The sequence below is a fragment of the Thalassophryne amazonica genome, chromosome 7 (assembly GCF_902500255.1).
Source record: "Thalassophryne amazonica chromosome 7, fThaAma1.1, whole genome shotgun sequence".
Lineage (NCBI taxonomy): Eukaryota > Metazoa > Chordata > Actinopteri > Batrachoidiformes > Batrachoididae > Thalassophryne > Thalassophryne amazonica.
The window spans coordinates 1,720,257-1,735,201 of NC_047109.1; the positions used below are offsets into that span (position 1 = coordinate 1,720,257).

At 40.3% G+C, this 14,945-nt stretch overlaps 1 protein-coding gene across 1 annotated transcript; it reads right to left on the reverse strand.

Moving 5' to 3' along the window:
- Nucleotides 1–333: 333 nt before the first annotated feature.
- On the reverse strand, nt 334–14,281 carry mrps12 (mitochondrial ribosomal protein S12). The gene is made up of 3 exons (XM_034173710.1): nt 13,718–14,281; nt 5,007–5,057; nt 334–745 (listed from the first exon to the last, which is right to left on the reverse strand). Exons 2-3 carry the CDS (start codon nt 5,053–5,055, stop codon nt 363–365), a joined length of 432 nt encoding a protein of 143 aa, XP_034029601.1. The 5' UTR covers nt 5,056–5,057; nt 13,718–14,281; the 3' UTR covers nt 334–362.
- Nucleotides 14,282–14,945: the final 664 nt, after the last annotated feature.

Consider the following 14,945-nt stretch of genomic DNA (forward strand, 5'->3'; position numbering starts at 1 on the left):
CTTACTTGGCAATGAATTAAATTCGGATTTTATCAAATCACATTTGTTTTGTGTTTTTCCTTTGAACATAAATCTTCCAAAGAAAGAAAAGTGTTTGTAGTTGTAGAGTCGCTGCTGATCAATAAAACGATTGGAAAAACAATCAGACTTTCTTATAAACTGCAGGAAATGACTCTGTTCAGGTTAAACAGTCACATGTTGACTCTGATAAAGATCAGTAACACAGACGACAACAGAAAACCAGGAGCAGGTGTTTGGACCCGGGCCCGGTCCACGGGGCTCTGATGGGGACGTGACCCAGATCACCACACAGGAAAGACGCTGAGCCTCATGTGGATGTGAAGCAGGTGAAAGACGTTTATTCACTGTTTCTTCTTCACCACATGGGCACAGTCATATTTACCCCTTACCACCTTCAGTTTGACCCCGGGCAGGTCCTGGGTCCGCCCGCCCTCCACCAGGACCACATTGTGCTCCTGCAGGTTGTGCCCTTCCCCAGGAATGAACACCACCACCTCCTTGCCATTAGACAGACGCACCCGGGCACACTTCCTGTTGGCGGAGTTGGGCTTCTTGGGCTTACGGATCATGGTCTTTAAGACCACTCCCTTCAGCTGGGGACGGCCGAACGTGGGGCCAAGGGGCTTTGGAGGGAACTTGGGCCTCCCCTTACGGTGCATCTGGTTGAGGGTTGCCATGGCCCTGGAGAGGAGGGGCCTCGTCCAGACAGAGGCATGCTGGGATGCTGCGGAGAGATCATGATGTCATCAGGTCCAAGCTCACATCAAAAACAACAAACCTGAACACCTGGTTTTAATCCATCCTGTTTACATGAGACGGGTTTGAATTCAGTTTATTTATTTATGAGACATTAACCAGCTCGAAGAAAAAAAAGTGTTAAAACAACAGTAAACTAGTTTCAAACAAGCACATTATTTCAGAACTAGTTTTAAGTCGGTAAAGAAAACAGTTGATGAACCGTTGACAGTTTCTGCTGGTCATCACTAGATGGCGCCACAGTGCCATGTGGGAAATTCCATGTTGTAGAAGCTCACAGGCCAATTTTTTTTTTTAAAGAAATTAGGGAAAATAGTGTTTGAAATTGTAAAAGCAAATATTCACTTGTGCAGTTACTATGATGCGGTGAAGGTTAGCTATACCATGTCAAAGCAGGTTTATCTTTTCATGTTTTTCTTCCCATCAAAATGTGAATGATTTGGGCTTATTTTCTATCTATTGCATAAACTGATTTGTCGTGCTCTGCATAAGCATATTATTGTTTTGTGTTCATGAGAACACTGCACACCTCAGTTGAAGTGAGAAATTGGTTGCTAGCACTGCACCTGCTTTGGCACAGAAATCAAAAATACCAACATAACCTATTATTAAGCTGTCAAATTATAGACTATGGCAACTGCCAGTCAAAGTACACTGTTTTGTCAACAGAAATTTGTTTTTTCAAACTTTAAATGTAGAGTGACATACTGTAACGTCAGTCACAGACTACGGGCACTTATGTCCTTTGATCATATTGTATGAAAAGCAGAAAAAAGGGGAAATTTCACACTTTTATAGTTACCTTTACAATGAAAGTGTGTTAAGAAATTTGTTCTAGTAGTCTATGATGACTTTTTCACCTTTTTTCAGCATCATTATATGCAAATATTGCTGTTTTGTGTTTGTCCAACACCCAGACTTTTGATCTTCAATGATAAAAATGAATGGTAAAGAAACGTTTTTTTTCTAATGTTTTAAAATATCTCTGAATATCAGTAAAATAATCAAAACATAATTGGGGTATTCAATGTCATACAACTGTTGTGATTTTTTTTTTTAAACAAAATGTAATTGTCCAACACTATTGCCTTAATTTCCACAACACTGTAATGTCCCTAAACAGTTTGTATGAAAGATTGTTTGGGTAGTTTCTATGGAGATAAACAGTGACATCAGAGCACATGTATATAGCGCCAAATCACAACAAACAGTTGCCCCAAGGCGCTTTATATTGTAAGGCAATGGTGTGGTGGAAATTACATTTACAAGGCCAACAGTGCCCGTAGTTAAAGAATCACCCAATTATGCAATCATTCAGTTTATGTCTTTAATTTGTAAAATGGCAAGGAGCAGCAGAATGACAGTTGTTTGCAACCTTATATGATAGAAGTTGTACTAAAGCTTATGAATTTCCTTAATGGCTGTTTTTATGTAACGTCAGTCACACCCATAGTACCACCAACTTCTACTAAGCATCAACTAGGTTTCCTTCACCTACCAATTAGAACTTGTCCCTATTATGTCTTCCACAACATAGGAACACTCAGGGGCTGTATGTTTTAAGTTGTGGTCACTTCAAAAAGCCTGCTTCCTCTCTGAATGTAACATCAGTCCCCATGGAATTGCCCACAGGTCTGAGTGAGTTGTTAATCTGTAAACCTAAGCCTCCGGTCCTAATGACGGGAGCCAGGATCATACTGTCCTCGTATGGATCCTGACTTTACATACACACGTATATCTGGATCTGATGTCACAGGGTCCAGGCTCAGCGTTGGCATGGTTCTCTTGTTTATCTTTGGGAAACGTTTCATGGATACTGTGTCAGATGGACTCTATAGTCCAGCTGGTGTTTCAGGTGCCAGTGGATCCAAAGACGGTCCACCGTGTGACAGCATTGTCTAAACCAGTCAATAATGACGTGATGTTCATTATGAACAGTCAAGTTTGTTTTGAAACAAAACACTGTTTTCAGAAGTGTGGCACTGACATAAAGCTCACTGACATGAGCTCTTAAACTCAATTTTGGACACAAAGTTCTATCTCCATATTTTCTCTGAATGGATGAAGATTAAAGGCCCAGTCACACGGCACTTAACGAAGGGCCCCAACGAAACAAGAAATCTGGACTTTCATTGCCTTTCGTTGGCATCGTTTAACCTTCGCACAGCTTTGTTCCTGCAGCTGGTGCTTTGTCAGGATTTTTAAACTGTTGAAAAATTTGAACAAAGGGCAACGAAAACCTCATTTTGTCTGTGTTTCATTTTGCTGTCGTTCTTCCTGTTTTTTTTTTTATCATTTGTTAGGTTTTGTAACGTTATTTAGTTTGACTTCGTTTGACTGGCTGAATGTTTTCACACAGTACAGAAGACAGTTTCTGAGCACTGCTGCTGCTATGTTCATGTACCGTCAGAAATTACAGGGCAAACTCAGCCTGTTTGCTTGTATTTTTTATCTGGGTGGGGGGTCAGCTTCAATGGGCTCAGGCACCTTATATAGGCCAGAATTAATCTTTTGTGTGGATACAATTTATTTTGCCACAAGCAACTGCTGAATTTGAAACAACAAATAAGTTGTGTAATTTCTGACAGTGCTTGAACGCAGCGGTAGCGAGAGCAGCAAGCTTATTATTTTTTAATAAATATAACAATATGAGTGCAGGAATGACAATCCAGCCCTTCTGTACATGTAGTAACAGGTAGATAATTCAAAAGATAATATAAAGAGCTGTTCTGGAAGTCAGAATTCACCTTGTGATTCAGCTGCAGCACGAGGGGTCAATGCGCGTTCACACAGACTGATCAATTTACTGCTCTGATATATTCAATCATCTTTACACATATTTATTCCCTATTTTGACAGTTTTCAGTTATATATATATATATATATATATATATATATATACACACACACACACACATATATACATATTCTATTTCTACCTCATTTCTTATGTCTTGTACTGTTACAAGTATTATTATTGTTGCTTATCCTGCACACGCTGTTCGACGAACATTTTCCTCTACTTGCACCACCTTGTGTGGTTTCTTAAGAGCTGATATAACATGTGAATTTCTCCTCTGTGAAATCAATAAAGTTTATCTTCATCTTCAACATTGTCCAGAAAGTATGAAGCAAACCTGGGATAGGTGTGAATTTTTCTCTTTTTTAATTTTAATTTGGGCATGGATATTGGCGTTTCTGCTGTTCTTAGCTCAGATAGTTGTAGGCTTTATGAACCCTGTGTATGCACACTATAACAGCAACAAGTGAACCAATAAAGATAAATTAGACCACACCCTCCATTTTGTGCACATAACACCACAATAAATGCTCTGATCGTCTTGTATGTGTACAAATTACAAGGACTCCTGATGAGGACAAACTGATTAAATTTGCTACCCTGTGAAGCAGCTGATCAACAGAAAAAGTGTCTGTTCTGCATATGCGCCTCATATTCCTGCTGCCACCTGCTGTGAGACAATGGAAAATAGGAGCAGACATGGTTTTGGAGACGCACGATCTCCCGCTTGAAATGAGCTTTTTTGTCAGTTTTGCTAATTTCCAAAACCTTTGTCCAGTGGCTGCTGATGGTCTCTGCTGCCTGTGTACTTTCAAAAGAAAACATTTTACTTCATTATGAAAACGTCAGGTGTTGGCGGTTTTGGCCCACGGTGCAGGTCTACAACACTAAAACAGACAGTACGACGGTTTGCAGCTAATAGGGCACTGCAGTCTCGTTTGAACCCTGCATGATATTGCGGGATTTGACCACTTACGGGGACCTCCGCTCCGTGTGCAATATATACACAGCACAAGTTCACACGGAAGAATGGTTTTGTTTTCGGCTGCATTCACGAAGCAGTTGCGAAATTTTTTAATTAATTTTTCCGGTTCCCAGTGGAGAAGAGAGGATGAGGCAGATGAGAGATGTTGTGTTGGTAAGTGTTAGCCGACACAGCTAACCAGAATAGTACGTTGAGCTCCGGATCACAAACAAACCGCAACACATGTCCACTTTCCACCACATCGTCACTTTTTCTTTGCATTTTCACTTTGTCGTGCAGGTAAATGGGCCAAAAACTCAGAAAGTGCAGTGTTATCTATCCCCAGAAATACAGAATTTAAGTCATATGTGTCATATTTTAACCCTTTAGGCCCCCCGCCCAAACAAGACTGCGATGCCCAGTTCATGCAGGTTTATATGAAAGGATTCAGGTCTGTGAACTGACCTTGGATCAGTGATGTCAGTGCTGGTCTCAGGGTCCAGAATGACCACATCCCTGAAACAAACCACAGACTGGATCAGGACCCAAAAATAAATAAATAGATCACACGGTGCAGATCAAACCGGGAGAAGGTTACTTTGATTCATTCTGTTCACACAGACAAGAATGAAGCCTTCATTATGGATTTAACCTCTTAAATCCAGGAGTCCCAAAATTTGGGGACTTGCCCTGTTTTGGAACATTTGAACACTCATAACTAACCAATGCTGACACCAACATACACTTATTATACCTCAAAATGTCAAGCAAAGTCTCCTCTACAAACGTATCCACTTCAATCATATATCAACTAACTACAGCTGAAACGCCAAGCAAATAAAGACAAACGAATTCATTTTTTTTGGGGGGGGAAAAAAAAAAAAAAAAAAAACCTCATTTACTCCTACCAAGTATTATTTACTTTCAACCTTTTTGCATCCACAACATCCATAGAGACCTGTCTTTTAGCTGATCCAAACTTCTGCATTTTTGACCTTGTACAAGCTGAGAATATAATGTATGGGTATGTGATTTTGGTGAAATAGGCTCTAGGGCTTAAGGAGTTAAATGTGTCTCATTAATAGAGTGACCTACAAAAGTCCAGATAGTCTACAAACAGGATCAGACGGAAACTCAGAAAATATCATTTCCCATAATGCCCTTTGGTGTGTGGGTCAGTTCAAAGCACGAACCTTCAGAATTAGCGCGATTACTTTAAAAGAAATGTGCAATATTTTCACTTTGTAAAAATTACAGAGTTGCCTTGTTGATAAACTGTCCGGAATTAGTTTTGTTTATAAATGAAACCATGAGTAAAACTTTTTCCCCAGGAGTTTCACTTGTGGTTTCATTGGCTCAAACAAAACAGAGAGACAGGAGCAGACCTTAATGTGTATGTTTTTGATTGTGGGAGGAAACACACGTGGACACGGAGAGAACAAGCAAGGAACTGGGCATGGCTAGAGTCGAACCCCAGACTTTCTTGCTGCAAGAAAAACAAGTGTCTCCTAGTTCATGGGCTCTGGTTTGATTCATTTTCACATATTTTGTGTCTTACGGGCCCAATGCGATAAATCCAAAATATTAAGGGTTATACCCAAAATAGTTTTCCTTCCAGAAAGGTAAAAAAAGGAGGGCAGGGCACTTTTTTGACACAGACACCTATTTTATTGGCAACTTTGACGGGCCATCTCTCTCTCTCTCTCTCTCTCATAACGGGCCCATAATGAACAAAAAGTGTGAACATTTAGCAAATCTGAGACTAAGAAGTTAGAGATTTTTTAAATGCATCACTCACATTTATTCAAGAAGCAAGTACAAATTTTAAGTTATGTTATATAATTGAAAGTGAATGCACATAATTTTGTGTGTTTTGATACTTATGAGTATTCTGGAGTGGTTTGGCAGCCCCCCAATTAAAATATACAAAATAACCCAAATCCAGATCACAGCCTGAAAATATGCAAATCACCCAGTAACAAAACAGCTCAGGATATCAACAAAACATGGATTAACCCAAATGTAAACATTAATAATCATTACGATGCCGCCTAATCATTAGTCTGATGCAGACTAACGAGCAGATCTGATTTGATGCAGGTGTTAGTTTGGGGGATGAAAATTTACAGGGTGATTCCATAATTTATTCCTCAGAATTGAGTGAGTCCATATTTTTTTCCTCTGCTTGGTCTAAAAAAGTAACCGTTACTGACTGCCACAATCTTTTTTTCTTGATTTCTTATAGTGTTTCTTAAAGCCAGAAAGTTGTCATTTGAAATGACTTTAGTTTTGTGTCATGTCTGTGATCTGCTTTTTTTCTACAAAATTAAACAACTCAATGAACATCCTCCGAGGCCGGTGATTCCATAATTTTTGCCAGGGGTTGTATTAGGGACGGGTATTGATAAGATTTTATCGATATCGATACCATTATCGATTCCGCTTGTGAATTTTTTGCATACTAAAAGGAGGCTTTACAGGTTTTCTATGTCAGCGGGTCAAAGAGCTTTTCCTTATCGTACACCCACTCTGTGGAACGGTCTTCTTGCGACTGTTAAGCAGTCAGAGTCCGTGGACATTTTTAAGTCAAGATTTTTATTCTCTTTCTTATGAATAGTTTTTATTTTTTAACTTATGTTTTTAATTATGTATTTGATTTTTTATTTATTTATTTATTTAAATTTTTTTTATGTTGAACTGTTCTATGTGAGGCGCCTTGAGATGGCTTTTGTTATGATTTGGCACTTTATAAGCTGATGAAATTGAACTGAAATTAAGCAACATTTTATTGAGTCTTAAAGTAAATAAATATGAAATTGGTCACTGGGTCCTTAAACATTTTACAAACTCCACATGGTGGATCCTTGATCTCTGGACATAAATAGATATGAACACAATCTGTAGTTTTTGTCTAAAGCATTTCCTTTCACACATTATTGGCATGAATGTCTTTCCATACATCTGAGCTGAGCTCTTGCAGCTGACTGTGCTGCATGTCAGGGTGTAATTTATAAAGCATGCAGAACATCTCATTTTGGGAGAAAAAATACGTTTTAGTCGATTGTAGTTTCTTGTCTGTATTACAACGTTTGTAAGCGGTGTCATTTTATTCAAAGCGGCGATTCGCTTTGAAAAAAATTAATTCCGACCGGACTCTATCTCAGCAGAGAGCCGCGCAGCGTTTGGAGCTGTGTCAGCGGAACGGAGGACGATTCTTGTTTCTTGACTGCAACAAGACAAGAGTCCCAGTTAGTGACTTTAGTCCACACAAAAGTGACTCGTGATATTTTAATGGCTTTGAGAGGGGTTAAGAAGCGGACTTGCCATTTCTGAAGAGCACCAAATCATGAACCATTTGATCGAAGCATTGTTTCATTGATTCATGCTTCAAAGTGGAGTCGCGCTGCACAAACGGTTGATTAGAGCCGCTGCAGGGTCTGTAATCAATGTAGAGGAATGATCATTTTCCCGACAAACACCCTCAAAAACAACGGCTGCTCTGAAGGACCGATAAGAGAATCGTTAAGCAAAAAGGCTATTGATATCGGTGGATCGAATCATTTCTTAACGATACTCTAAAACAGGGGTAGGCAACCTGTTCCAGAAAGAGCCATGAGGGTGCAGGTTTTCTTTGCAGCCACTGACTCCACCAGGTGATTTTACTGATTAATATCACTTTGAGCAGATGGAATCAATTAATCAGTGAAATCACCTGGTGGAGTCAGTGGCTGCAAAGAAAACCTGCACCCTCATGGCTCTTTCTGGAACAGGTTGCCTACCCCTGCTCTAAAAGAACCGGTTCTCTATACCCATCCCTACCTACTATAACCTGAATTATGATTAATAATTTCCGCAATGGGTTTTTTTTTTTTTTTGGTGAATTTTATGGTCATATTTGGTGTGCATATTTGCAGAAAGCCACAGTAAATAGTCTTTCACTTCCTCATTCAGTTGAGCTGAGAACTCGTCTCACTCAGGAGAGCAGAAAAAAAATAAAATAAACAATCACACCTTCTGCTCTATCATTGGTGGAACCCCACGACATGAGTCAATCAGGATCACCAACCCACATGGTGGCATCTCTGAGGAAAACAAACCAAAAGCATACAAACTAACACTGCCTCCTGTTGGACCCAAACAGGAATGGCAAAATAAGATCATTCCAATGCACATAAATACATGTCTAACAAGTCAGAATCAGATGCTCAAAATTAATGATATGTTTTGTTCTGTTGTTTTTTGTTTATTTATTTTAACCAACTTAGCTTTGCAAAGGGACTATATGACCCATTCAGAAACACTTACATTATCATGTTTACACTTACATTTATATCACAATATATACCATTACCATGAGGAAATTAAATTTAGATTGTGATATTAATTTTAAGTCATATTGCCCAGCCCTACCTGCAGCTTTCATAAAGGTGGGTGTCAGATGATTTCATATGGACGTCGAGTTCCTTCTTGGGGGAACTTTGTGTCTGCGTGGACTGTGCTGGTCCACGTTAGAGTCACGGACTGGCCAGGCACTGCAGGTGGACATAATATTGACAGGTGGATCTCTGCTGGGGTTGGGTATCGGGACCGGTTCTTTTCCAAAATCGTTAAGAAATGATTCGATCCACCGACATCAATAGCCTTTTCGGTAATGATTCCCTTATCAGTCCAGAGCAGCTGTTGTTTTTGAGGGTGTTTGTCTGGAAAATGATCATTTTCCTATGTTAATTGCAGACCCTGCAGCGGGTCTGTAATCAACTGCTTCTGCAGCGCAGCTCTGCTCTGAAGCCTGAACCAGTGAAGCAATGCTCCAATCTGCTGATTCGTTGGTTCTCTAATTCAATGCTTTTCAGAAGCGGCAAGTCCGCTTTAAAAATGTCAACTGTGAGTCACTTTTGTGCAGATTAAAGTCACTAACCAAGACTCCTGTCTTGTTACGAGAAAGAAAAGAGCATTTGCACAGCCCCAAACACTGTGCCACTCTCTGCCAAGTCAAGTTAGAAAGATAGAGTCCAGTCAGAATGAATAACTTCAAAGCAAATCGCCATTTAAATCAATTGACACCTCTTTCCAAACATTTTAAGACAAACAAAATGCAATCGATCAAAATGTTTTTTCCTTCCAAAATGAGACATCCTGTGCTGACGTGCAGCAGCCGGCTGAGCTCAGAGGTACGGAGTAGGGCAGTCACAATTATTACAATATTCGTCAATCGCGATTATTTTTCATATTTGCGATTAACGTGAATTATTTATTTTATCCACAAAGCATAAAACGACTCAGAATCTGACATTGTGCTGCAGCCTCGCTCACTCTGTTTCACTCTCGTATCAAGGCAGGACAATAACATGGAGGCTATGGATCGACCCGGCCGATTAAAACAGTGGCCATCTTCTTCAAAGCCGTCTAAAATGCGGAGTTTACCAAAGGAGCTATCGGTGTGTCTGTCTGTGTGTGTGCTCGTGGAGTCAAACAGGCTGCAGACTGCGAGGGAGGGGGTGAGTGAGGAGATTCCTGAATGGAGGCATGACACGTTACAGTCTGAGAACCATCAGTGCACGTGAGACAGCGAGCGCGGAGCAGAGAGGGGATTTTAACCCCAGTGAATATGTTAAAAAAAACAAAAACAAAACACGGAGCTGCCTTTACCTCTCTCTGAACTTTTTCTCCCGGTGTGATTCTGCTGTTACCGTCTTGTTCACACCATGTGCACATCATATACTGAATTTATGAGATCATGAGATTAAATAAACGGTCAAATATCTTTAAAAACATATTTAAAAAATGAGAATATATGAATGAACTGAGCAAAAATTACGCATACATGAGTAAAAAAAAACCCTGACGTGGAGAAGCTGTGGTGATGTTCAGACACACAAATCACAAAAAGCAGGTGAGAACTCTGAACTTTAACAGCTGTTATTTTCCAAAGGTATTTATTTGTTCAATCTTGAGCTTAATGTAGTGTTAAGCACAAAACGTGACTGATGAGGAGAAACAATTTCAGAAAAGCAACAGAAACAACCACAAATCAGAAAAAGTTGGGACTGTATGTAAAATAAAGATAAAATAAAAATGTTGCACTATTCCCAGTTTGTCCACTCACAGAAGCCAAACGTTCTTCCAGAGTTGTGTAATTATACTACGATAGAATATAAAGAAGGGAAAAGAAAAAAATAGACAATATATTCATCAATCGTAATTATTTGTCTGACGTAGGGCTGCAGCTATCGATTATTTTGTAATCGAGTATTTGATCGATTATTCTGGCGATTAATCGAGTAATCGGATAAAAAGTACTTTTGCTTTTTAAAACATTAACAGTCCAGGGCTCTCCCTAAGTAATGGCACAATGTCACTGTGTCATCACGGAGATTGTCAAATTTAGTGTATCCCTTTCTGTTTTCCTGGGTAATTATTTATTTTTCACATCAAGTTTTGGATCTTTCCTGGTGTCAGGAGCTCAGCCAAAGTCAGGCCAAAGTCTTGACATTTTGCTCAAATGGTGATGGATTGTGGCTTTCTGTTTTTTGTTTTCCCAGCTTGTAAAATGCAACCGTTTTTATTTATTGATTGATTGATTAGGTGGTGGACTGGGTCCCTGCATGAATTTCTTTTTAACACTGCGATTCAGCCAATGCATTTCATTTTCAGCTGGAGGCTGAACATGCAGCCTCGCAGTAACTGTTTTTTATTATTATTTTATTTGAGTTCCCGTTTTTGGTGAAGCATCGTGTGTTGCCCTAAGCAAAACACAGAAGAAAGCGTGGACTTCTTCCAGAGTCTGTTTGTGGCCGGGACGGAGCTGTGTGAGGGCAGTGCTGAGCCACTCACACCGGGCAGAGAGAGGCAGGAGCCGGCCGCCACGTGTAGAGAGACCAGTGGACGAAACTGTTTAAAAAAAAAACACACTGCTTTGCTTTAAATGCACAGTAAACTATTTCAGATGATCAGCGTGGACGGTCTTTTTCATAAAAGACTTTATTTCATTCTGTTTGTCGCGTTGGAAAGCTGTAGCTATTGTGCTAATTTGATTAGCGCTTGCTCTAGTCTACCGTTTGTTTTTCTGGGGACGTTACAGCGCCATACACAGGCCTGGCATATGTACTACAACGTTAAAAGAAGCTTCGAGGCACAGAATTTGCCTCGAACATTTTTTGTAATCGAATTATTCGAATTACTCATCTAATCGTTTCAGCCCTAGCTTGACAATTAATCGTCTCCAGGAATTCCTAATCGTGACAGCCCTAGTATGGAGAGACATTCATGCCAAAATGTCTAAAAAGAAATGCTTTGGACAAAAACTACAGATTTTATTTCTATTTATGTCCAGAGATCAAGCATCCACCACGCAGAGTTTATTTATGTCCAGAGATCAAGCATCCAGTGACCAATTTCATATTTATTTAGGCCGTGGCTATTCGCACGGCGGCCGTGTCCATAACTCTCATTTGGCTATTCGCACGGCAAGACTCTGGTGGCAAAACGTGGAACTACTTGTATCAACAAACATACTGCACTCAGAATGTAATAACTCCTGTAATATTTTTCAATTTTGGTGATTTTTTTTTTATTCGGCCGTGTCCATTAGTGATGGGATGATGATACCTCAAGGAGTGTATTGACACACTACACAAACTGTGTCGACACTGTACTGACACTGTGTTGGTCGCTCAATAGTGACCCCTGCAGTAGTTATAAAATCATTGCAGGTAAATAAAATGAAAATAAGATGGAAAAGCTAACGTGCTGCAAACGCAGCATCAGCCTGTGAAATAGTTAATCGCCAGTCCTCTAAAATATGATCTCATCATTGCATAATTTCATGTGCTCAATTTGTGTGTCGAGTTAAGCTGTTCATGAGAAGAGTTTAAAATTTGCTTAAAACCCTGTTGTGTAAAACTGAGGTGGTTTGTAAAATATAGCAAATTTGTCTAATAAAAGTCAGTTAAAATTTGTAACTTATGTATGGAAATTTGTTAACTTGATATGATACAAAATAAAAGACTAAAAATAGATTCATTTATGCATTTTTATTGAGGAACAAAGGTTTCTGAAGTGTCTTTGCTCCAAGGCGATTTCTCCTCTTACACACCAGTTCCCCTGCCTTAGAAAAACACTCTTTCACAGGGTACAGATAAAGATGGTGAGCATAAACATTTCAGTGCGAGTTGATAAAGGTGTGGATATGTTTTCTGGTTATTCTTCCAGTATTGTAAAGGAGTACAAACATATGTAATCTTATTTGGTGTCAAAAGATCAAAATTATTCCAGACTGGGGAAACGTCTTTGAACGATCCATGAGGTCAGTGGAACAAGGTGATGGCAAGCAAAAATCCACCAGCAAAACTCCATCCAACAAATCCGCATGTCGATACAGTTTGTTTCCTTATAAACACAATTTGGCACGGCGCAGTCGAACGACAGTTCCTGTATCGGTCACGTGATTTTGTCTTAAAGCGATACGCGCACCGATACGGGGTTTCACTCTTGTGTGCTCGGCACAGTGTTGACGCACCAGTGTTGTCCATCCCATCACTAGTGTCCATAACTCTCATTTAATGCAGATAGCCAAATGAGAGTTATGGACACGGCGGCCGTGCGAATAGCCACTTCCATGTATTTACTTTAAGACTCAGACTCTACTGACATAGAAACCTGTAAAGCCTACTTTTAGCACACAGAAAATCCACAGGAGGTATCAATAAGGGAATCGATAAGGAATCGGATCGACAAGCGGAATCGATGATGGCATCGATAATCTTATAAATACCCATCCTTAATCTCCACACTGAGTTTTTAGGGGATGTAAACTGTTGCTCTCAAAACGTTAAATTCCCAAATTTGCCTGCGGGTTCGGGTGAGAATTCTAGAATGTTCTATTCCAAAACCCCATGTTCTCCTTATAATTTAACGCCGCCAGAAAAATAACATGTCAACAGCACGTCGTATAAGCGGCGAGTTAGCATTTGCAGCTAACAGAGAACTGCTTTGTAACTGCTTTTTAAGTCATCCACATTCAGCACTCAGATCCACTTGTCGGTGATTGAAGTTGTGCATCAGTTTTTAAAAACAAATTCTCTACTTGTTATTTAAATGCGCTTAACGCTAACTAGCAGTTAGCAGCAGCTAGCATCACTAGTTTAGCGGTCACAGGGACAAAGTTGATTTCATACCTGCTTCCGAGATTCACAAGTTCCTTCCGATCAGCGCAAGATAAATAAAATTAAATCAAACTTTAGTCATGTAACTCTTATCACATTTTGACCCAAAACACATGTGACCAAACTCACACTCTCACGAGCGCCACTAGCTTAGCTTATGACAAGCTAAAAGTGGACGCGCTCTTCTTCTTCTTATGGATTTCCGGCAGGCTGCGCGCCAGTCAGCGCATTGCTGCCTTTCACTGGCAGACCATGACTACTACACTCTACTCACAGACTATGCTGCAAGCCAGAGCTAAACACAAAATCCATCAGGGCTTTGTAGACCTCTTGCTGACGTGCAGACGGATCAAGCAGCACTTTAATAGAAACAGACTCAAACCCAAGATCAAAAAGATGTGAAAAAAGAACTCTCCTCTGCTCAGAAAATCTTTTACACTCCATCAGAACATGAGTGATAGTCTCTTTCTTTGTGCAGTTTTCACACAATCCATTGTGGTGTTTACCAATTAGACATAGGTCAGCCACCAGTCCACAGTGTCCTAACCTCAGTCTTGTTAACAGTACTTGCTCCCTTCTGTTATTCCCCCGGGTTGGGCAGTCACCGAAAACAGACTTCTGCACACTATAAAATGCCTACCCTTATTTCCATTGTCCCAATCCTTCTGCCATTGAGCCCACACTACTTTTTAATCATTGCTTTATGTTCAGAGCTGCTATGAGCCACCTCAAGATCTACAGTTTCATGTCTTAAAGCGTTCTTTGCAACCTGATCCACAATTCATTACCCCTAACCCCACATGTGCCAGGACCCACATGAAGCACACATCTGACCCTCCCTTCTCCACTCTGAGCAAAGCAGTCAGCACCTCAACCACCAGATCAGGCCTACACCGGGAAGAGGCCGACTCCAAGGACTGCAACATAGCAGCTGAGTCAGAGCAGATGACAACCCTCTCCGGTCTCACTTCTTCCACCCATTCAAGAGACCACACCATAGCCAAAATTTCAGCTGTAAATACTCCTACTCCATCAGGAAGTCGTCTGCCCAGACTCAGAGCAGGAATAAAATCCCAAATCCCCCCTCTCCAGCTAGTGGGGTCAACAGACCCATCAGTAAACAATTGCAGATACCCATCCCAATTGTTCTGCATAGCCTCCCTCACCACAGTTACAGGACATATTCCCCCCTCCCCTTTAAGGCAATCTTTCACAGTCCAATCCACTTCCACTTGAGGGA